Here is a 25,584-nt window from a genome sequence, read left to right as displayed (position 1 = left end):
TTAAAAGTTATGACCATTAAAATATAATATAACCACTTTGTAAAACTAATCTATGCCTTTCATGCAACAGGTCACAGTTCTGAGTCTAAACACTCAATTATTTAGTGAATTCAGAACTCATAACTACTATAAAGTTATTTTGTCTGAAAAAATAGCTATATTTAAAGTTCTAATGCAAAATAAAAAAGGGGGATTTGCATTTGAATCACTCATATGACTTACATAAGCAATGGTTAGATTGTCATTTTTATTCTTTAAACAAACCAGAAAGTCAGGACTGAAAGAAAATCCTGCTGTTAATATCTCATTAGGCTTCAATGGAAACAATTTGGAATATTTATCTACTGGCAGGCTCTCTTTAAAAGATGTACCCAGTGAGCTGCTGTTATGTGTTCTTGTAAGTAGTTTTTAGTGAATTTTTTATTTATTTATTATTATTACGTAAAAGAAGTGTTGTAGCTATGCTTAAGTGAGTTGCTGGGCGGAAAATGGCTGTAAGATTGAAGGTACAGCTGTGATCGTAATCATCAAACATTCCTTTTCTGATTTGCTGCTTTAATGTAATGCCCATGTATCATCAGTGTGCTCTGCAAGGGCATTTGCAATTTCCGTTTCCACCTCATATATCAGATCTTCTTGTTCAGGTGCGGTTTGGACTGGTGCAGAGATTTCTAAACTGAATACAGATTTGGCTTCGTCTTGAGTGGAGCTGCAGTCTTTCGCTTTAAAGTTTTTCTCCTGACGATTTTGATATGCATAATCTCTCTTCGGTTATCTTCAGTAGTTCTCAGCCAAAATGTTTTCCATAAACCTTTGCCTTTTGTGACTCCAAGTTCACTAAGCAGCTATGTGCGTGTGTGTACGCGTTTGTGTGTGTGTGTGTGTGGGAGAGGAAGGTAGGAAAATCCCACAAGGGGTTGGAGAGGCAGGTGGTGATCAATACGACAATACCAACAAGGTCTCAAGATCAATCCTACATCATTAAATGTTCCAATCTGCCTTAGTGACCCAGCTCAAAATGCTTAGACCAAACAATCAGACTTTAGGCTCCAAGCTTTAAAGATACTACCAATGTTTGATGGACTGCCTAGAGGGCTTATTTTTATGTCATCTATAAGGGAATCAGCCAATGACACAAATTATCAAGGTTGTAAGTTTTGTGGTGATTTAATGGAGTAAAATTTAATTACAATTACATTTTGTTAATATATACACTTTCTCTTGTGTTGTTCCAAACCTGACTGACATTCTTCCATAGATGAGTGAAGACTGATGCTTTCAAGCTACGACCATAAAATTATTGTGATAGTGGATAAATCATCAATTTGTATCATATCTTTTCATTCAGTTTCACTTATCTTAAAGATTCATTCTCATTTGGACTGACTAACATTTGTAGCATTTAACAGCCTAGAGGAGGAGAGGATTATCATTGAAAACGTCTTAAAATTTGCTCTGTTCCCCACACAAATCTATCATATGGCTTCAGAAAACTTGAAATATACTCTTATGGACCACTATGTGACACTTTTTGAAGCTTGAAAGTCTCAGGGTAATGGGGACTGATATCGGAATAGTGACCTGACCAGTACAATCTACTTTTGTGTTCCACAGCAGAAAGAAAGCCATAAGGTTTGTAAACACAAACGAAACTTATTTTTTTTAACTGTTCCTCTAATGTAAACCCAGGAAATATCCTAAGACATTCAGCAAGTAAAGCGAATGTTCTTTAATTGTTTGAGTTTATGGATGTTTATCCTCAAAGGTCCCAATGTCGTGCCCTGTTAACTTGAAGCTCTAAGGTTTTGTCCCATGTGCTCAAACCATGTTTCTGTTTGATATTACCAGGTTACAGCTGCTGGTCTTAGTAGCGTCTCTGCCATTATAAAACCCACTTACCCTAAAAAACCTCCTCCCAGGAGCTAAAATTTGAAACAAAGCCATTTAAAGGGTCCTGAAACCCCAGACTACTTTTTCTGAGATTTTAGCAGATGTGTTTGTGTTGCACATCATAGAGACAATGTTAGCATCCGATAATTTTAACTGTTTAATTTTAAGGTGTTTTTGCACTTTTTTCATATTCCGGGTTTAAAATCTATATTGTGTTGACGTCTCGATTTGTGTACTATAGAACATCGATGACTTGTCTACTAAATTTTTCATGAGACTGCGTGTTCTTATCCCATGAGAAGACACTTCGCTTCATTATTCACAACAGCATGTTTTGATTTGCTATGACAGATGTTTCAGACCGTGAGATGACATCGCAAGCATTAACTGAAAGAAATATTCATGGATCGAAGAAGTGTGTTTGTTTTTGCTTTGTAATAAGAGTTCGGCACAAACACGATTCATTCACTTGGTGAGCATAACCGTTTTTACCGCTCTGTGACACAACCTGTCAAAAGGCTGTGAAAATATAAACGATACAGAATAAGCCTTTAAAGTTCTCAGAGGTGCAACAGCGCATTCATATATATACGTTTTCGATGAAGAGTGCAAATGGCTGTGCAGTTATTTGTGTTTTTAACTCAATGGGAGCGAAATGAAGCTGCGTTTGTTGTCTGTCTCCCGCTTCCCCCTCCTCAGCTCCGCTGCTCACCACGCCCACTTTTTTTTTGCCTTTTTTAAAAACTGGGGTGAGGGCTAACCAGTGCTAAAACGGGGGATTTCATGACCCTTTAAGGTGGATTGGTGTCATTTTCGCCAAGTGAGAAAGCGTGGTCCATATTTGTTACGTAAAATGACCTGGCAGCAAAAGATGAAATGCACTGTGTGATTAGAACAGCAAGACTGTGATGTCGGAGACAGGATGTTGAAATATTGATGTGCAGCACGGAAGGGATCTATAAATAGCAGCATGCCAAGATAAAGTCTTGATTAATCATCAAAAGGGCTTGATGATTCACCAGCTTCATGAAGTGTCCGATGAATGGGGAATGACTTGAGGTGAATAAGACACACCCCAGAAATCTAGCTTTTCTGTACAACAGTGTCCAAAGTGTCACTGTTAGGCCATAGACCAGTTCTATGAACAGAATGTCATTGAAAATATTTTTTAATGATCTTTTCATTTATTTATTTATCCGTGCTTTCATTCATTTTTTCTTTTTGTGGCTGTGGTAAAAGGTTGCCAATAATTTGTAGAAAAAATTGGCATCTGGCTCAGTATAAATTGATGTATATAATTTTGGTAGAATTGGTATAACTCTTCTGTTATTATTTTTAACCACTAATTAACAATAGTTAATTTTCCATTGTCAAAAAATTAGTTTTTTTCAACAAAATCCTGATTGACCACAATGACATCCTTTATATTAGCATATTGGACAATTGCATTTTTTCCTTGCATTTATGTTCATTCTTAATTTTCTTTATAGCAATAGGAAAACTTTATTTAAATTATTTTTTTTCATGTACTTTGCCCTACGATTTCACAACGACCTGAAGGAAATTGTTTCTCTTAAAGCTCACTCTCTTGATTGTTGAAATATAGCATTTTACCTTTCATATAATCGTTTCAACCCAACCGTCTCTAAGTCTGTCAGAAATGAGGAAATGAAAATGAACAGGGCAGTGATCCGTTTTCTTGTACATGCATTTGTAATTTTGTCACATATGTGTTGCTTTGAAAGCTTTATTTTGTTGGATGATTTTGAGTCAGAGTCTTAGTTTAGTCTGTACAATGTAATATTGTTTATAGGTGCGTGTTCTGCGATTCATTGTATTTGTAATCTTTTTTTTTTGTCTTTGTCGTTAAATGTTTGTTATACAGATACACAAAGATGCTAAACTCAAGAGCTTGTTGGGAAACTGGCCATTATCAGATTTGATCCAGCTTTTGTCCTCAGTAAATAACTTGGTCTTCCATGAAGAAGCCTCAAATTTCCTTCCCAAGTGTTCTGAGTGTGACGCAATATGACTTGAGAAAGAAAAATAATATTTAGACATTGAAGTCTTGTAACACTTCACCACCCACTTCTTAGGAATAGTTTCAAGATTCCTGTAATGTTCTTTTTGTTCTGTCACAACGTGTTCATATTTTAATGTTGACTATAACCAAATAGGAAAACCGTAAGATCTGATGTGGGGAAAAAGCCTTATTTTTGTTTGTTGCATCCATTGAGATTTGGATATTTGAAATAACAGGAGAAAGTATTTCTAAAATGCTTCTTCAGGGTTTTTTAGTTGTTATCCTAGCAGATTCTTCTGCTTATAGCAAGAATTAATAAATTCAAGAACTTGTCTTATGTTTGATATCACTTTGTTTTCAGAATTTAGAATAATATTGGCTCTGGAAGAAGGGTCTGATTTCATTCCTTACTGAGTGTATTCAGCATGAGAATGAAGAAGAGACGCGAATCAGATACAGCTGGCGGGTGGCATGGCTTAGGTTAACTTAACTGTTTTTATTCTTCTGCAGTTTAGATGGATAGATACTTGCATCAATTCCATGAACAAAATTGCAGTGCAACAGAGGTTAATCAACACAGCATGGCACAGGGAAATTCACAACTGCTATGCACCTAATATATTAAAAATACAGGATACTCAAACAATTTGAAACATTCTTTTAAAAATGTATTAAATTATAAGACTGCAAAAATGAGAGGTTTGAATTGTTTCTTGTTCAGTTTAGCATTCAACTTCATGATTCTGGTTCCTAAACTATTCATTTTTTTCAGAAATTTTAAAGGAATAAATAAAGGAGCTGATTAGACATGGTCAATTTGTAGATTGATTCCAAAGACTAATTCACCATTTTGTTCTCTGGGGAATTTGGAATGTGTTTGTTTCTAAAGCTGTTTTCCATTTGCAGTGTTTTGTTTCTGAAGCCCACATAAAAAGGCAGTAATTGCTCCAACAGTTGACTACAGTCAACAAGTCATTTTAAAGTTCCCTATTTAGCACTTCTGTGATTAGCCAGCTGTGGTTTATGAAAAATGGCACTAAATAGGCTTTCTAATGGAATCACCAAAATGGACTTTGAGCTGTGGTAGTATGAAGTATGAGAACCGATATCAGGCTACCTTGCCACAAAACCATGACTAATGCACACCATATACAATAGATATTAGAAGCCATGCATTCTAGTGTTTTCAGTGAGTAACAACAGTGTGTTTGAGTTAAGATCACTAATAAACACTATATGAGTAATGATGCTCAGTGTGCTGTTTTAATGGCTAAAAATGAAGCCTTAAGGCTAACTGGCCCTTGCTGGACAAATTTGCTGTATGTGAAAATATGTAAGATGAATGTTGTGTGAAAATTGTTTTCTTGTAAGCATTACTTATGCCGCGTTTCCACCGAAATTACCCGGAACATTTGTACCAGGAACTTTTTTTCCAAGGAACTTTTTTCCCCCCAGACCTGTTGCGTTCTGCGTTTCCACCACGGTGTAAAGTACCGGGAAGATTAGGCAAATAGACTGGTGACGTAGCTCTGCGCGCGTTTCTCAATACAAAGTGCGCTGATTTTGGGCGTGCATTCTCGGTAGTTCAGACTTTGTGCATTCGACTCGGGAGTGTGATGTCCGCGACGACGCAAGTCCGGTAAATCTGCAAACAGCAGTGTACTTGATAACTTCAGTCAGCTGACCATGGCTACTGCAATTTTCCTCTCTGTATATTTACAATAAAAAGAAATAGGATATCAAATACCACTGCCTCCTTTCGTTTTCATTTAAGCATAATAACAGCTGCAGAAATGTACTTAGTTCAGGGATATGTGTATATATATATATATATATATATATATATATATATATATACAGCCATTACAATGAAACGAAATATTATATAAATTTGCCTTTTTTATTTTCATTTTAACATATAGATAAATTGAATACAGACCAAAGAAAACCTGTTACATTTACCCCGCAGCTGAATTATATTTTATGTTTAACCACTAAAGAGAAATCAAAGCCAGCGGCACACATCAGAAGGTCTAGCCGAGGTTAGGCTGCTTCTCGGCGGATACATGATCACTGAGCTCTCGCTGATTGCGTGGAGCTGACCGTCTCTGAGATCGGCGAAAATAGGCGCTGTCTTTATAAATAAACCACAGATTTGAGTTTTAAACAACTACATTCTCGCCTGAAATACTTTTAAAATTACATTTCATGACACAATAACAGTAATATTTTGAAAATGTTGATCCGGTTAATGGTGGTTGAACTCAACCAATGCTGCGCGAACTCAACCAATCAGGATGTTTAGCGCCCAAACCCCGCCCCCGAAAGTTCCGGAACTTTGAAAAAGTACCACCTCGCCAGCAGGGACTTTCTGAGGGACATTTTTTTACCCGGAACTTTATTTAGTTCCTGGTTCCTGCGGTGGAAACACACCGAGTACCAGGCCAAAGTCCCTAGTTCCTGGGTAAAGTTCCTGCGGTGGAAACGGGGCATTACATAAAAAAGTGTGCTGGTGTGCCTGCTTACTAGGCTAAAAACAAAAATGACTTGATTTTTTTTTTTGTGTGTGTAAATGGAAAACAGCATTCTATAACCTGTTCACTTGATTGTACAAATGGAAACCATACATGATCCATGAATAAAATGCAGGGTCTGCAGACATTACAGTGAGCTGCGATGGATATCTCTGTATTTGTTTTCCTGCAGTTCTTCAGTCATCGTCATTTCAGCTGATCTCTTCTTGGGCTGATGTGATTTTAAAAGCAGGCCATATGACCTTCAATCTGCTTTTGTTGGTTTTCGCCACTACATTTGTCATGGTCTACCTTATGTCAGTGCTTTCAGACAGATTCACTGTTATTTTCCATTGCAGGATTAATTCTCTGTTGTCATTCTCTGCTAAAATTTATTCATTTTTCGGTACGATACATTCAGATTTTCTTTTATGGCTTTGTTTTTTTTCTTCATTCATTTATTTTGACATTATGTAACAATTTATTATCCAGATATGACTGTTATATAATGCAGGTTATATAATACAGGTAATACAGAAATATTCCAGGTTAAAAAGGTTAAATAAAGTCGGCATAAAAAAGTGAAATGAAATCATAATTGACTTTATTTACTTTACTTATGGTGCATGTTCCTGATTCATCAGTGCACATTTTTGCAAAAGTGGGGACAAATTCTAATTAATTTTTCATCAAAATAATTTGCTCTGCCTCCTAAAACCTTCCTTGAGGCATTCAGATCTGCTATGGAATATGCCATTTTTAAAGATTCAGTATTTTATTACAAGTTCTTTTATTTCTTAATTTGTTTATACTTATGGATGAAGTACAGTTGAACATTTACATCGCTGCCTTTTGATTATTTTTCTTAGGGAAGCAGCACAGTAGCGAATTTTCCCGTTTGATTGCCCAGGTCAGAGGTCGTCTGGAGACATCCAAGAGAGTCCCGATCAAACAGGAAGAGAAGTCTGCAGAGGAAACAGACTCCAAAGGTCTCATTGTCTTCAGTTTCTCCTCAGATTGCATTTAAAGATGTTACATAATTTACATAAGTGACTTAATATGTTCATGTGGAAACACGAAAATGTACCTATGTTCCGCACACAAAATATTGCATTTGGTCATTCGGTGCACACGTGCACTGTAACGAAAGCCCTGTACCGAAATGGTCCGGTACGAATACACGTACCGTTACACCCCTAATATATATATATATATATATATATATATATATATATATATACATATACATATACATATACATACACACACACACACACACATATAATTTTTCTTTTCCCCAAAATCATCCAGAAGTCATTCTCTAGGTCTCGTGGGAGTATGTGAACCTCTAGAATTATCAGTTCATTTAAAGTAGTTCATAAAAAGCGGGTGTTAATTTGTGAGTTCTTGTGGAAGCAGGTCTAACAAGAAAATAACACACAGAATGGTGTGCATGGCAGGATAACAAGGAGAAAGCTGCTGCTTTCCAAGAAGACACTGCTGTCCGTCTAAAGGTTTCCAAAGACCCCATGGATGAGCCAGAAGACTGTTGGCTAAATGAATTGTAGACTGTAAACAGATCTTTTTGGTTTCAATGAGAAGTGTTACATTTGGCAATAAGGAACTTGCATTCAGTAAGAAATTTTATCTCAGATGTGAATCACGGTGATGACAGTGTAATGACTGCTTTGCAGCTTCTGAATCACACCTTTGATGGAACTATGTATTCTGCATTGTACCAAAAAGTTTTACAGGGGAATGTCAAGACGTCAGTCTGTAGACTGACACCTTGTGTTAAGGAAACTCGATGTCAAGCTGAAGACGTTTCTCCAATCTAACATTCAGGACTGATTTAAGTTTTTGGAAACATTTGGTTGCTTTATTGCTTTTCTGAAAGCAAAGGTCACATACTTTCATTAAACCATTTTACTTTATAAAGAAGTAAAAATATGCTTTAGTGTTTTGTCTTATTTGTTTTGATTAGACTCTCTTTATCAAGTTCTAGGACTTAAATGTCGAGGAAATGGATGCAGGAATAAAGAAAACTTTATAAACATTACAAATCTAACAGCACTATAGTGACAGAGTTACAATACACTGCATATTTCATTCACACACACAAACACTGTTTGAACTTGAGCATAAGTCATTTTGTTCGCCACCTCAACAATTGCAGTAAATAAGGGCCTGTAGACCCCATCACCTGCTCTGATGATAAAAGGCACCAGTCAATAATAATGAAGGAAACTTTATAAAACTGAACGTAACTTCAAACTATCAAAAATATGCCGTTACAAAAGAAGAAAAACACAATAAAAATGAAAAAAAAGGAACTCCGTCGCACAAATTTAACAGGCTCTTCAAATATAGTTCATTCTTTGTTAATGTTTTTCAAAGATTCGTTTTCGCTAATCGTGGATTCTGAATGCATTGCCACAGATTTTGCTTATGCTTCACAGTTTTCCGTTTGGTGTTTTGACACAAAACATCTCATGGGGGCTGGCTTAACAGTGATCTTCTCTGATTGGATAGTGAGCTTTTGATGGACAGGTGCTCTCTGACCGGGAAGTACAGACGCCACTCAGTGCGTCCATACATTTTCATGCTGTTATCAACAAAGCATATTTGGACTTCAAAGATAATAAGCAGTTTGCAGTGTAAAAGTATTCAACATGGCTGTTTGACATCTCAGTCAGTCAGTGCCGTCACAATTGGTTTAGTTGCAATTGATTTTGGAATTGTCAGTTCTCTAGAAGTTATGTGTAAATTCAAATGAAGTTCTTAGCAATGCATATTACTAAACAAAATTTTTATTTGGATATATTTATGGTAGGAAATTTACTAAATATCTTCATGGAACATGGTCTGTACTTAATATACTCATGATTTTCGATAATTTTGACCCATACATTGTGTTGTTTGGCTATTGCTACAAATATACCCGCTCTACTTAAGATTGGTTTTGTCCTCCAGGGTTATATATATATATATATATATGTGTGTGTGTGTGTGTGCTCTTGTTTTTGTGACATATCAGGACACAACTTTGTATAATGACACGGGTATTACAAGGAGAGGGTGACTTATGAGAACATAACCCATGTCCCCATTTTTCAAAATGCTTATAAACCATACAGAATTAGTTTTTTGAGAAAGTAAAAATGCACAAAGTTTCCTGTGAGGGTTAGGTTTAGGTGTAGGGTTGGTGTAGGGCCATAGAATATACAGTTTCTACAGTATAAAAACCATTACGCCTATGGGATGTCCCCACTTTTCACAAAAACAAACGTGTGTGTGTATATAAAAAATACCCGCCAAATGGTAATGTTTTTTAACTCGCCAAGACCCATTTTTATTTTATACCCTGTCTGCATCTAAAATACACATTAGCTATTGTCAAGGGGTCTCATTTTACATTTTTTCATTTTGTAGTGGTGTATTCCTAACTGTATTTTTCCTTCTTCCGTGTCTTTCCATGTAACAGGTTCACCAAACAGCATTCAGAACACTCCCCAGCCTCTCGTTTCTGCAATGCTGAAAATAAAGAGTGAAGAGATGGACGGGGTAATTGAGCTTTCATCAAGATCATCAAGCCCTACGATCAGTGAAGTGTCAGTCAGCAGGTACTGTTTGAAAGCTAATCATTTCCACCCTTCTGTTTGGAATAATTTTAGGTGGTCGATACTTACAGAGATAGTTCACCCAAATTGAAAATTATATCAATTACAAACCTTTATGACATTCTTTCTTCTGCAGAACACAAAAGAGGATATTTTGAAGAATATTAGTAACTAAACCATAGTAAACATTGACATTTGCATGAGCAAAAAAATAAATAACAGTGAGACATTTCTTAATATATATTTGTTATATGATTTATTTGTATGTTTTAAATTGACATGAGGGTAAGAAGGCATGTGAGACCATACTAAATTGCTGAGCTTTTTGTCTACAATGTCTTTTAGCTGAATATAGTATGGCATAGCAAGTTAAGTCAGAGATGTTTAATTTAACATTTTTTTTTTAAATAGTCAAGATGCTGTCTTTTCATATTTATTTTTATTATACTTAGAATCCATTAGGTATACATCTAAATATGGTCTTGATAACAAGTATGCATTTCATTTAGCCACGAAACATTGAATAGATCCTTGGACTTGCTTTGATTTGGCCTGGATTATGTAATGAAATTAATACCATTCGACCACAAATGCTTTCAAATCCTAACCTGAATGTTTCAACCCAACTTTTTTTCTCTAGTCCACTTCAAATACTACATATGTCTATTGAGGGGTTGCTGGATTGGCGTGAAATAAACAAACAAACATCCACCCCTAGTATTAAATGTCTCAGTTATTGGAATCCTGTGATTGAGAACACGTTCAGGTGTGGAAACATTGTAAATCATTTCCAGTGCCCCCTCAGTGCTCTGTTCCTGACTGTCTTGCACAGTTTTTCATTGGCTCACTTCCTCTCTCAGTGCAGATGAGCCAATTTCCTGCTGTTTTTAAAGCAATATTGACAGGTCCTTTGCTCTGCAATCATCCTGTGAGCCGTTTAGGTCAAAGTGTGGGATGTTAACTTTGGCAGAAAGAAACCTGTCAGTCACTGAGGAAACAGATTTGGAGAATTTTTCATTATCTCGAAGGCTTTTGCATACTTTGATAATCAGGTGATTGAGAGTTCCTTGTTTTTCTCATCAGGATCTATTCAGAGTCATTTTCTTTCTATTGTTGGGATTCATTGCATTAGCTTTGCTTTTTTTGAAAACAGCTTCTGTCGGACAAACAAAAAGATCATTTGAGCTCACAATAAAATTAACAGCATAAAGGGCTATGCCATCAATCAAATACAAATACTGTATGTATCAAATACATTGAATATACAGGGGATGAAATCATAAAGTATTAAAAATAACCCTATGAAAGCTTTAATGTAACCAGTGGCTGTTGTCCAGTTATAAATTGGTCATGCATTTCGGAGCCTAGCTGTGGCACATTTCAGAATTTCAAAAAAGGCTTTTTGAGGCAAATCAATTTGGCATGACCTTGAAAATGGGCTTTAGTTTCTATCAAGGCTGCCAGTAACACCTGTAGTATTTCTGATCCTGAAATGTAACGGTTCTGAATACAATTAAAATTGTGATACTACTGATAAACATAAACATGGACAAGAAAAAAACATCAACCATTATAGACAGGTTTCTCTCTTTTTTTTTTTCAGCATTTATTGTGCCCCACTTTTTTACATTTACTAACAACCTATTGTGCTTACATAAATAACAAGCCAAGTTCCTTCAGTTTTTTCAATGGCCATTAAGGATGCATTTTGAAATGTCGTCCTTTGTTTCCCTCAAAATGCTTTTTACACTTTGTATGTGAGCAGCTGCTGTGCGTTGGAAAAACAATATCCTTGCTGTAATATTTGTTTTACACAACCATTTTTAATGGTATTATATTTTGGTCCAGTTTAGTATTTTGTTTTGATGCCAGTATTAAATTCTACTGAGAGCTGTCACCAGGAGTCATGTTATTAATCATAATACGAAACTGTGGAATTTAGTTTCAGGCGAAAATGGTGTAGAATGTGTGATTAAGTTCATCAAACAGGGTCTTTTCATTATCCGTTTGTTTTTGTTTGACGGAAAATTTAGACAATAAGCTAATAACTTTTAACCAGATTTCATAAGAATATTCATGCCTGGTCACACACATCTTAAGACTGAAGAAAGTCATTGAGGGAATTATAAAAGTGTAACTTTTGGAAAGAGTTTACAAATTAACTTTAATTCTCAAGTGTTTCCCTCATTGTTTGGCTCTACATGGTGGCTTTTGTAGGACACATAATTTATATATGTAGATTAATATGATAAGATGTTATATGCACAGGCCTGCTTGGCTCAGGGGCACTATAATTTGATGTATTTGTTTTATTAATTTGTAAAAGGCCTCTGGTAACAGGTAATGTTTTAACAAGGTGAATGATAATGAGATATGCTTTTTCATTTGCGCCGTATGCATTGGCTTGCCAGACAGATCTAAACATTTATGTACATACAGTGGACTGTGAAAGTTTGGGAACCCCTTGAAGAATCTGTGAAATGTGAGTAATTGTGACAAAATAAGAGATATCATACAAAATGCATGTTATTTTTTGTTTAGTACTGTCCTGAGTAAGGACTGAAATTATTAAAATAACCCCCTTCAAAAGTTTGGAAACCCTTGGTTCTCAATACCATGTGTGGCTACCTGGATGATCTATGACTTTTTTTTGTTTTTGTTTTGTGATGGTTGTTCAGATGGTTATGTTTTTGCGCTCTACTGTACATCTTGGTGGTGTGGTTCACGGTCAAAAGAGTTTAAAAGTTAAGGTAAATTTTAGCAATGCATTAAGTAGCTTCAATAGTGTAAGGACACAAATCAGAGCTGATAAGATCTATTACAGGCTCACAAATTATATGAGCATGAATATCTACATGTAAATATTTGTAAAATATATTCTGTACGAGTATGCTTTTATATATTCATAATAAATATACACAGTACACACATTTAGGGCCCTCTCATACACCCGGCGCAATGCGACGCAAGGCGCAGCGCAAGTTTCAATCCGGCGCCGTTCGCATTTTCCCATCCAGCGACATGTCGTTTAATTAGCAAATGCATTTGCGCTCATTTGTGCGCCCATGGGCGTGCTGGTCTAAAAAAGAGGTGTGTTCAGGCACATTGCTATTTAAAGGAGCTGAAAGTAGACTGCTCAAACCTGGTCTAAAGTCAATGGCGCAGTATTTTTTTGTTATTTAAAGACACGTTGGTAGAAAATGCGCCTCTGGGCGGGTCCACAGTGTGCATTGACTTTGCTTATTACACACAGGGATGCGCATTACACAAACATGCCATGCGCTTTACACTTTGCATTTAGATCGTTAAATTGGGGCCCAAATTATGTAAACAAAAACTTTTATTTTGGATGCGATTTAATCGTTTGACAGCTCTATTATGCTTATTAAAATATTGCAGACCATGAACTGCATATTTCAAGATACTGTACTTGAACTTTGCATACTGACATTTTGAGTTTTTGCTGTAAAAAAATAGATTTAGTTTTAATGATTTGTTTACCCCTAGAGCTCTATTCTACGGTATGTCCTCTGTTCAGTACTTCTTTTTTTTAACTTCTCTCCCAGTTTGCTAAATCTTAAAGATGAAGTCTTACTCATAAAATAATTTAGGATAGTATAAGAGATAGGCTTGCCGGTTATGTTGCTTGCCCACTGTGGCACCGACCCCCACCATCTTTTTGATTTTTTTTTTTTTATAGTAATAAAAATCATTTAGTTCAGTAAAAGAACAGACACTATAATTAAAAACTGAATGCGGCTGCTCAATGCAGCATGCCGAACGACACACACAGATCAGATTCTTTTTCTCCAGTGGTAAGAGTGAGTCCAGCTGACTGACAAGAGTGAGGTGAGACAGACAAGACAATGGTGGATGATTTAGTTTCGATAAGAATTGCAAATGTGCCTGTTTGGCAATATTCAGAATTTTGAAAAGCCTGTTGACTTTTGCCTTTTATCTAAGGTGATTTTGGAAGTTTTTTTTTTATTTTATATATTTTTATTTAATTGGTTCTACATTGTTTGCTGATTTTTACTTTATTTAAACTTTGTGTCATTTATTTATTTCATTTGACATCAAGGTGTGGGCCGTGCCTCCAAGCTTTCTTACTAGTTTTCCTAATAAATGTTTTACGTTTCTTATTTATTTGGTTATATATTATACATGTTTACTTATTTCCAGTTTTGTATACATATTTAAACTTTATGAAAGTTATTTGTGATTTTATATGAGGCATAGCCTGCCCTATAGCATGGTGTATTTTTATTTTATTATGTTAAAGTTCTATATTGCATATAGACCTATAAGCTAAAATGAGTTTGACGTATTTTGTTGTTGCATTCAAGCAATTGATGTCAAATTTTTCAGTGGTAACATGACCTTTGTGTGTCTAAATATGTTATAAGAGGAGCTGTGTTGGTCCAGGTGCATGAAATGAACCAAAAATATTTCTGTTTTGCAGTTTAATAATCTTGTTGTTTATTATCATAGTAGTGAAATGTTACCAAAAAAAAAAGATTTTCAGAATTTTTGGTATTTGATTTGGTCCCTTCTTTTGCTTTGATAGGAACAGTGAATCTGTGGAAGCAAGAAATTTTAACTTTTTTCATACATGAGATTGTATTTGATCAGATTCTGTCCTGTCTTTTTTCCTTCTTGTAAATTTTCTGCAGATTAATCTTAGCTCTTCTGTCTCTGCTTGATCCCTGAATTTAAAACATCCCATTTTTCTTATTCAGGGCAGAAACAGATGCGTGTGGCTGCCTTGTTGTGGTTTTGTTTTATGTGTCTTTAATACATGTGGCTTCTTCTTTTTCTTTTTTTCTTTTATTCCTCTAAATCATCTTGGCCCTTCTTTTACTAAACAGCTCAATTCAGTCCTTGTATGTTCACAGCTTTAATGTTAAAGCTGTTAGTGGAGGCAATTAAACTCATCTTTATAAAAATTCCAATTAATAACCATTATGTTTAATGATTGTTTATAGCAGAATGCTTTTTAGATGTTCCTAAAAGCTATTACTACTGCCTTTGTACAAATTTGAAGAAATGTTCTTTTGAGTTAGCTACCTCTTCAACATAACATAGTTCTGATAATTTACTACTTGTATGTTCAGATGGTGGAGCCAGGTTTAATATGCTGTCAGTAATTGAACAGCAGTAGTATATGATTAAAAGGCCCATATGTCAGGGACATCATTTATTGATGTCATTAGTATTATAATTTTATTAAGTATATATGCCAGTATTGTACTTTAAATAACTGTTCAGTTTTGTATCAGTACTGAATTGCAGCCTCAATTTTCAAATTCAGTTTTGCACTATTTTTATGTTCAGCTGTCTGGTATAATTAACCTGTTAAACCAAGATAATGAATGAATACGGTCTTCTCCAGCATATACACAACCAATTAACCAAGTTTGGATACACCTATGTACGTCTTTTTAATTATTCAAATGTTTCTACAAATAACTTTACTTGCTTTATGCATGCATCTTTTGATGATACAAAGTCTGTCACATGCATCCAAACTTTTAAGGTCAAAGTTCACAAAATCTAAACTTTCGTACGCAGCAAGTTTATATGCTTGCCTACCTGCTCTTCCCTATAAGTCTAAGAATTGAAGTGAATGAAAACTTAATGCAACCACACAGGTTCATACATTATTGCTACCGATTCTTAATAATTTCAGTACCTACTATGTTTTGTGTTGTTTTTATATCCTCAAAATTAAAGTCAGAGATAACTGGGGGCTTGTTTTTTTTTTATCTCTCTCTCTTCATTTCCAACTTCCTCCTGTGCAACCAGTTCCCCCATTTCATCACTCTCCCCTTTCCATCACTGCCTCCAGGTTCACAATTTCCGCACTTCCTACAAGGACGATGGCTGGCTTATTGTGTCCCCTGTGCTTTTCATCAGTAGAGACCAGTTCTTTAATCATTTCCAAGCAGAGTTGGGCCCAAAGCACCAGTGTGGCAGTGACAGGGCCTTGTGTCTTGACTTAGATTATCGTCCCTTGTGTCTCACAATTCTGCCTAGGTCTTCAGAATCACAGTATGCCTTCTCTATGTATATGAATGAAGTGCAGTAAAATGTCATACTATTACATGATAACTCGATGTATTCAAGTTGGCCGTGTATAATAATAAAATAAGACCATGGTTTAATTTGAGTCAAAACAAAAAATCCAGTCATATGATGAATGAATCAGAATGTATGTATCCCCCTTTTGAGAGAGAACCATAGATTCTATTAATTATTCCTAACTGGTTTCTCAGATTTCCTGGAACATCTACAATGCAATATAACTTTGTAACATAATCACAGAAATATGTTTCTCACCAAGGTGACGAGTTTAATTTAGTTGACACTGTTTTTTATTGTTCATTTATGTTATATATGTTATATATATATATAATGCCAGAGATGGCCTGTGCTGAATTTACTTTTTTTTTTCTCTTTGTGTGTTTACTTCAGCTCCATCTCAGACATTTTCTGTTGAAGACATGGCAGCAGCTACTCCAGTAAGTAGTTCTTCACATGTAACAAAATGACTAACATTTCACACATCACATACACAATAACAAAATGTTAAATCTAAAAATCATAATATCTGAAACTCATCATTAACAGTTATAGTCATATTTGTAATGTTGCTTTTATTTAATTTCGTATTTCCTTTTATTCATTTTGTTTGAATGATTCATCTTTGCATGTGATTTCCATTCATTTCTCTTCAAATATATATTTTTCTTTTTGGATAGTGTGGCATATTTTATTAAAATTTTTATTCAGCAAAGATGAATTACATTGTTCAAAACTGACGGTTAAGACATTTGTGATGTTACAAAAGGTTTTAGGTTCATTGCAAGAAATGTTTCTTGAGCACCAAATCAGCATATTATAGTGAATTCTGATGGATTGTATTAAATTGAAGACTGAAGTAATGGCTGCCATGAATTCAGTTTGCCATCACAGGAATTAATAAACTATGTTGAAAAAGGAAAGTTATTTTAAATGTAATCATTCATAGTATTTACAGTATAGCTGTAATGCAAGTTGATCTATTGAATGTTAACAATGGACAATATCATGTCTCATGTTCATGATGAATATTCTGCAGTTGCAGGCATTCCTGTTATCCAGTACTGATTTTCCCATGTTAATTTTTTTCTACTTTCAGCAATAAACATGCGGTCTATTCTTTGACAGGATGTAGTCCCACAAAAATCCCTGCATTCACAGTCATCTAATGAAGGCTTAGAGTCTAGCGAGTTGTTGTTGGCATGGGTTGTATCCCTATATTTCCAGCACATCTGGAGTGCGTAAGGCCTTCTTTCAGCGAGGGATTGCTCTTCTTTGATATAGTAGTGCCCCCCACTATGAGCCACTCACTGGGAGACAAGACTCTCAGGCAGTAGCTGCTCTCTTTCCAGTTCAGTTTTTGTCTAGAGACAAGATATTCCCACAAGTTACCATAGAGCCTGCCTTGAGGATCCTCCTCAAGCTTTATAAATGTGGTATGGAAAATTTTACTTGTGGGATAGTATTATGTCAGATGTGATATTAAGACAGTGATGAGATACAAAAAAATCTGTTGAAAGACATTTTTTAGCCTGATTATTGAAACCAGTGCTCTTGGATTTAAAGAATCTCTATTAGCATTTATTCATATAGACTTCACTAATGGAATGTCAGTAAATCGTAGTTTGTCTTTAAATTCAGTTTTCTTATGACTGTCGTTTACAAAGGCTTAGCAGACTTTTGGCTATGGTGAGAGATGCTGTCAGAACTTTGTACCGTAATAGTCAGGTTTTGATTTTTCTATATTTAACAATCAACCTTTCTTTTAAAAATCCAATTGTACATAATAGTTCAGTTTCATAAATATTAAATTTGTACTGGACATCATACTGGTTGTGAAGCTTATCTCAACATGCATGTCAGAAAATGCTTGCTTACATGGAACAAGAACATTTGAAGGGCTTTTATCTGATATCCTCATTCATAAGCATGAGGTTTGCCCTATTTTGGTTAGAAAAGTTAATTGCATGCAGTAGGCCCATTTTACATATCTAGTCATAGTTAAATGAAAACATTAGAACTTTGGCTTGTCTTTGTTCTGAGTGTGGACAAATACTGTATAGCTGTTCCAGTAACATTAAAAAAGCACTCACATTTCAAACATGCATGTCACAGACTTTTGAACTGATATCTATCTGATCAGTGCCTGACATAAGCAATAGCAGAAATGGTGCTTGATTAATGTTCTGGAGTTTCTTTGAGAAACTTTCCTGTCTTAGCCAGAACAGAACTGTCATCTTACTGGTAATGTGAATTCTCACCACTCTGTCATCTTGCTGAAGTAGACCAGGGCTGAATCCCATTTCACATACTTTTACCAAGTACCCAAAATATGTATTGCATCGGTGATAATAAAATACTTCATAAAATGGCATATGAGAACCGTTCAACCCAGTCGTATTAGATTTAATTGAGGGATTTGAGCCAATATTATCTCAAAATGCACGCTTAGAAAATCTTCTGTAAATAATGTCATTTGGGCACCTTTGACATACTGTTTTAAAATTTGGGCCGAATAAGCAGTTGACCTATGCATGTTTATGAATGTTGAATGTTGTTATTCCGAAAATATTTGAGGACAGAAAATTTCTCAGGGTTTTAAGGTAGATTTTGACACTGATACAAATGGGAAATATCAAAATGGTTTAATTAAAATCTGTAGCATATTCTTACGATAAAGAACCTATCTTTCCTTCCTCCAAATTGTACGAATCTAGCTCAAACGTTGAAGCTAGTATGAAAGACTTGCACATCAAGGTCTCAGCTGTTTCAATTTTCTCTCAGAAGTGAAATTTTATCTCATAGCTGTGTCTTACAGCCTGTTCCCAAACACAAGAATGTTTAATGCATTTCCAGAATAGATCAGCCATTTAACGCCCTCTTTGTTGTTTATGAAACACAAAAATCCTTCCTCTCAATCTCTGTTTGGATAAACCTTCATCAAGACATACAGCTGCCTTTGTGTCCCAGACGATGTCATTCCTTTTCCTTTTGAACTGGCTGCTTTGGGAGTCATAAGCAAGTGCTCAGTGTCACTCACAGTTTCTCCAGCGCTTTGTGTGATTTATGAACCTGGGGCTGAAAGGGCTGATTTGTTTGTGTTTTTCTCATTAAGCATATGGATCAAATATTTCCTATGAATAAAATATTCTTCTATGGCTCTTAGAAGCCTTATCTGCAGGCCTTCAGCTCCTGCTTAATTGTTATACAATAAATCTATTTTCAAAGGCATAAAGAAGGGAGGAAGCATGTGGAAGGAAAACAGTACTGGTTTATTTGAGTAGCACCAAATCCCACACATATTCTCCTCTCACCGTGCAGCTGAGCCAATTTCCATAGCTCAGGGGTCTGCGACTTTTTTTTTTTTCAGGCCAAGGGGACCCCCCTTGGAGGGTAAAGAAATTGGAGCAGGAACCATATTGTGTTGCATTTTAAGCCTGGCATTCATTAAGCCATGATATGCATTTAGTATCATTACCATGTATTGGCACCATATGTGCAAGCCCATTTCCACTATTAAATAAAAACTTAAAAAAACAAATGGTAATTGCGACTTTGTCACATTTCTGATTTTTTCTTGCAATTGCAGGTTTCTCAGAGTTGAGTGGTATAAACTCGCAATTGCGAGTTATGAAGTCAGAATTGCAAGATATAAACTCGCAATTACATTTTTTTATTCAGTGGTGGAAACAAGCTTCCATAACCTTCACTCAAGTTTTTCTTATTTTATTTTGTTTTACTTTTATTCTGCAAAGATGCATTAAATTTATCAAAAGCTACCGTAAAGTCTTTGCCATCATAGGAATAAATTAACATTTTAATGCAAATTTATTATCTTGCCTGTGTTTTAGATCTCAACATGTAAACCACACCTACAGTAAATGATCTTGTACAATTACTTCACCCCAATTATTTTTTATGGACTATTTCTGTCTCTTACAGAGTAACACTTCCCTAAAGTGGCTGCAATATTTATATACATTCATATGAAATCTGTCCATATTTGCAGTCCCTTTCTACAGTGAAGTTCCTTGTCACGCATTGGATTGTATTCAAACTATGAAGCCATCTATAAGCTCCTCCATTTCAGATGAGGTGAATCAATTTGTTCCATTTGTTAAGAGCTGATCTGGAAGATATTAGGATCATTGGATGTTTGGATAAGCCGTTGCAAATGTCTTGCTAGTAATCCACAGTCATAAGCCAGAACCTGCAAAGGAGCCAGTGCATTTTCAGCGTTCTTGCTGATTTGTTAAGCTTATCCTGAGGGTTCCCTTATGGCATCTTTAGCTAGTATAATGAAAACATCTGTTTCAGGCCTCTTAGACACTAACAGAAGCCCGTGGTCGTGAGATGTTTGCTTCATCTGTCATCAAGCACTGGATAATCTGCCAGAAGAGACGTCTCTTTCACAGTTTGAATTCAGTCAGTAGCCAACATCTCTGGATGATTGCCTCACCTTTGCACCCATTCCAATTTATCATTTAGATGATATATTTGATTATGTTGAGTAGTAAGGGGAACAGGAGCTGGGTTGCAAAATCTGATCAGAAAGCCATCAGCTCTTACATTTGACTACCTTTTTATATTTTTATAATGCAGCATGGATACTACTTTGTAAGGCCATAATGCCAATATTACATTGATTAAATAATTACCGTAATTCCTCAAATAAAAGCCGGGGCCTTTATTTACCTAAACTGCAGAAGATAACATGCTTTTATTTGAAGCAGGCTTTTGTTAGAGGCAGGCCTTTATTTCTAATTCCATCTGTTTGATAAGTAATTCTTTTAAATAACCCGTTTTAAATTAAAAGCGATAGCGTTCTAGTGGACAGATATCATAACATTACCACAGAATAAGTTCAGAATCAATCACCAAAAGAACCAGTTCGGTTCAGACGCACTCTGTGTCAGTCTGCTTCACACTGAATCACATGATCAGTATGAGAATTTATATTATATACTTGTGTATATGTAACAGTGTAATATATTTGTAATAATCAAAAAATGAGTTCAAATTAAGCAATAATTGATGGGCCCTTACAATATCGCTGCAGACCCCTGTTGAAGATTTTGATTTTGTCATAGCATTTGTTACACATTGTTTGTATTTCACTTTGAACTGGTTTCAGCATTAAATAGTTTCTGGCTAAAGAAGGAAAATCTGTTTGGATGACAAAGTGTGGTTTCAAGTATGTTTTGGTTTTCACTTTTACTCCACATTTGGATTTCCGCTCTAAAGTGACCCTTAAAATTCCTTTGTTCTGTTAGAGGAAAAAAAGAACAGTGTTTCTGAGTTTTCAAAGTATGTATTATCTAAGATGATCTGATCTTATGGAAAAAGAATAAGATATTTTGCAGACAAGACATGATACTAACCAGAAAGCACAGAGAAATGGGCAAAGAAACTGCATTTCCAGTGACTGAGACACTGCACATACCAACTTGAAAATGAATGCAGACAAGTCCCTCTAAATGATAAAAGCATGTCCTAGAAAAGCAGAGGAATTACAGTTCTTAGAAATACTGGTCACACTGTGAAATTGGACTTTATCCATGATTTTGTTTGTGAAAGGGCATTTGTCTGCAGACTCAGAAAGAGCCTCTGACTATAGCAGTCAGTGATGTCAATTAACACTTGCCAAGCACGTAATGCATGTAAAACCAAATGATATTTTTGGATTTAAGGTCTTAGTTTTTTTTTTCTTTACTTGGGTAACATGGCTGAGGTTAACCCTCTGAGGTCTAAGGATATTTTTGGGTCCTGGAGAAGTTTTGTCATGCCCTGACATTTGTGCTTTTTTCAGTTTCTTATAAACATCTAAATGGCTAAAGTCTAATCTCACTGTAATCAGCACAAACTGGGCTCTAATAATATGTGAGCAGCATGTATGTACATGATTGTGTTTTTGAGAAAAAAAAGTTATGCGTGGTTAGTGAAAAACTAAAAATGTTAAATCACTTGAATAAGGCCATAAAACATAAACAGAACATTGGTTCCCGTGACTTTTGAGAACTGGAGCTTGTAGCCTAGAATTTTTCTTTCTAAATTATGTGAAAATTATCTTGTTTACTCACTCACAGAAAACAATATATTGATTTGAATTTTATAAGACACTTTTTGTTGGTAAAAGTCATATGGGTAGGCATCAACTATCATGAATATCATTGTGATTTACACCTGAGAAGACAAAGGCCTGCATAATGAGCTGCATAATGAGCCTTTCAGTCAGGTTTGTGACTGAGAGGGAAGAGTTACAAGAAAGAATGTGAAGACAAAATAAATATCATTTTGTTTGTAGTTTTAGAATATATTTAATTATCCCACAACATAATTTAATATTCACTTGCGAGTGCGGTTAAACAGTTTATTAGGAACAATCAAAGCTGACTTTCAAAGCTGAATTTTTTGCATCATTACCCAGTCACGCAATCCTTCAGAAATACTTTTAACAGTCAGATTTTCTAAATATATATATATATATATATATATATATATATTGTTGTTATTATTATCATTATTATTAATGTTGAAAAGAGCTGAGAATATTTTTTCAGGTTTTTTTGGGGGGGAGGGGGAAAATTGAAAGAACAGCATTGTTTGTTACTTTTGTTACAGTTACATTTATTTGTTACATTTATATTATTTACTTCAAGCTTTTGAATGGTATAGTATTGTATATTGTTATTGAAACTTCATAATGTTTCACTTGATTGTACATTTAGTCAGGAATTATAGTTTGGAAAAAGTCTACCTAGTAAAATATTTACACGTTATGTGAAAACTAGTAAAAGTGTGTGTGTATATATATATATATATATATATATATATATATATATATATATATATATATAAAGAGACTTACTCATGTTTATGATCTCTGCTGAATAAAGCACTTCATCCTTTTTTTTCTGAGGAAATCCAAATCTCAAATCCTCAACCACATCACATCTTTTTGGGGTGAATTATGTCTTATTCCTCTCATCGCGAAGCAAACAGTAAAATAAAAAAACTTGAACACTCTTGCTGCGTTGTCTTCTGTCATGTGGTAGTAATCAAGCCGCATGCTTCAGTGAAACATTAGAATCTGAATAGAGCGTTCAGCGCGGGGGCGTGGTCTCATTAGAAGATAATGAAGGGAGACGTGAAAAACGGACATCGCGTTGTTTTCATATGGATTACTTTATCACAGAATATTTTCGGCAGCACTTGTTTAGTTTAAATGTAGACATGTCAGGCTTTCTATAGATCTATCTCTCATGTCTCTTCATTGAGTATTCACTGAGTTACAGTTCATTTTATTGACGCGTTTGTAATTGAAGATCAGCGGAGACCAAGGCTGCAGGCAGCACACCTTGTTTGTTATCTTTATTTTATAAATGCACAAAGTTTTGTTGTTATGTCTGTATACAAAAAAGTAGACCCTTTACAGATTCGATTGATGAATTGCTCTTATCTGTACGATTTTTGTGTGTTAACAGGGCTGTGTACAAAATGTATTCTAAAATTAATTTATTTAGACATTATATTGAACTGCAAACAGTTTACTCATGGTGTTGATTTTCTTAAGCAGAATAATGTAATTTTCTGTTTTAAACAGTCAGGCAGACAGAAATAGAGACACGTCTGACTGATTTTAGATAGAAATACAAAAAGTTATAGCGTGGGTGTTTTATTTCAATGTGTATATTACAAGGACATGCTTCACAGAAAAACAAGATGAACCTAAACACAAATTGAAGATAAACTGGCTAAATTAACGAGTGGCTCAGTGAATGATTGTCTTAGTGTGAGATCCGGGGAGGAAATGGCTTTGGTCTATTGCATTTTTTTTTGTAGACTTCACCATCTCTGCTGTTGCTCAAATATTGAATTTAGTTATTTAATCATCATTAGTCTTTGTGTTGTTGTTTTTCCCATACATGTGTCTGTTTTTAAAATGATAATAACAAGGCTTCCATAGGGGAAAAACGGATGCAGTTAGTGTAATGTGTTGTGACATTTAACTTAAAGTGTAAAAGACTTTTTACAGTCTGCATTATTCTTCATTCTGATTATGTAGTAAAAGTCCATTCAGGAGAGAGATCAGTAACTCAGCCGTTTCATAACACTCTTTTTAGTTTGATTATTCTCTTTATGCTTGATTTAACCTGTGCTTTGCTGTAGTGCCAAATGGTCCCATTTCAACCATGTGAAATTCTCTCCCTAGACACGACGAGTGAGTTCTCCTCTCCAGAAGTCCAGAGCAGCCTGTTACAGAGAGAAGTATCCATTCCCATAGGGAAGATGTTTGAAGACCTTGTAAAGAGACACCCCCTGTTCATTATGTAACAAGAGTATCAGTTTCTAGGTTTTTCTGAGATAATGTGTGGTCTAAATATCTGAATTAAGTGATTTCCAACATATGTACAATAGTTTTTTTATCATTTCATTATAATGTTTTCTCCAATAAAACAGAAAAAAAAATTTCATGGAATGTCTGTAATTCATTCATAATTTCATATGGAACTTATGTACTCAACTGTAGTTGATCAGCTGAGGCAGGACTCCACAGAAGTATGTGTTTTGAAAACTTTTAATTTTTTTTTTTTTTTTACACGTGAGTGACTAATTACATTGGAGTTGGAAGAAAAGGAGATTAGAAGATCACATTCCCCGATCCTTCACTGACAACTATCCTGTGGCATGAAAGAAAGCAGATTAGTTTTTGTTTTTTAAAGAAACAACTGTTAAAAAAATCTACAGTATTTTTCAGGATAATTGTAAGTGGATATCAATGGAAGAACATATTTGTGACAAGTTTGTAGTTGCCACATCTTCCGGCAAGGACAGGGTCTGTAAAACCTTGACTCTGCTATTATGTGTTCAGAGTGTTATGAAATGCATCTTCCCTCCTGCTTTTGAACTGTTACCAATTGTGCTGTCATGAGTAATAAATAGTGAGGGTTTCCTGTGCTCAAGATTTCTGATGCTCATCCAAGCAGATAACCAAACTCAAGCATGCACATGCACTGTAAACAGTCTTTGCGTGTAAGTCCTGTCGCTTCTTTCTTCCATCAGAGCTCCACTGTACACAATTCTCTTAATGATTACATGACTTAAAATATTCTTTTGGTAGGATTTCACTTGTCTACAGTGGAAAAGCCAAAGCTGCACTTCACATTAGTGTTAAAAAAAAAAATCACAGACCAGTCAGTTATAAGCTTCAGGCAAGACTTCAGTACGGTAAAATGTATAATAATGTGTAAGATTATCCATGTTGCAAGGATCTGTACACAATTCCTGGAAGCTGAAAACATCCCAGTTCTTGCATGGCCAGCATACTCACCTTACATGTCACATGTCACCTCTGCAATAATCATTACATTTACATTTAATCATTTAGCAGACACTTTTATCCAAAGCGACTTACAAATGAGAACAATAGAAGCAGTCAGGTCAACAAGAGAACTAC

At 35.2% G+C, this 25,584-nt stretch overlaps 1 protein-coding gene across 2 annotated transcripts in view; it reads left to right on the top strand.

Annotated features, from left to right (window-relative positions):
* Positions 1-24,601, top strand: part of rad18 (RAD18 E3 ubiquitin protein ligase) — a 45,464-nt gene extending 20,863 nt beyond the window's left edge. Inside the window, exons 10-13 of one of the 2 annotated variants that reach the window (XM_059570689.1) lie at positions 7,296-7,423; positions 9,931-10,049; positions 16,521-16,567; positions 24,340-24,601. In XM_059570689.1, the coding sequence (XP_059426672.1) occupies positions 7,296-7,423; positions 9,931-10,049; positions 16,521-16,545 (272 nt within the window). In that variant the 3' untranslated portion in view covers positions 16,546-16,567; positions 24,340-24,601. The remainder of the gene's footprint in view (positions 1-7,295; positions 7,424-9,930; positions 10,050-16,520; positions 16,568-24,339) is intronic. The other variant, XM_059570690.1, reaches the window with a different exon arrangement.
* The last annotated feature ends 983 nt before the right edge of the window (positions 24,602-25,584 follow it).

The sequence above is a fragment of the Carassius carassius genome, chromosome 17 (genome assembly GCF_963082965.1).
Source record: "Carassius carassius chromosome 17, fCarCar2.1, whole genome shotgun sequence".
Classification (NCBI taxonomy): domain Eukaryota; kingdom Metazoa; phylum Chordata; class Actinopteri; order Cypriniformes; family Cyprinidae; genus Carassius; species Carassius carassius.
The sequence above is the reverse complement of the archived record's forward strand: the minus strand, read 5'-3'. Positions and strand labels throughout refer to the sequence as shown.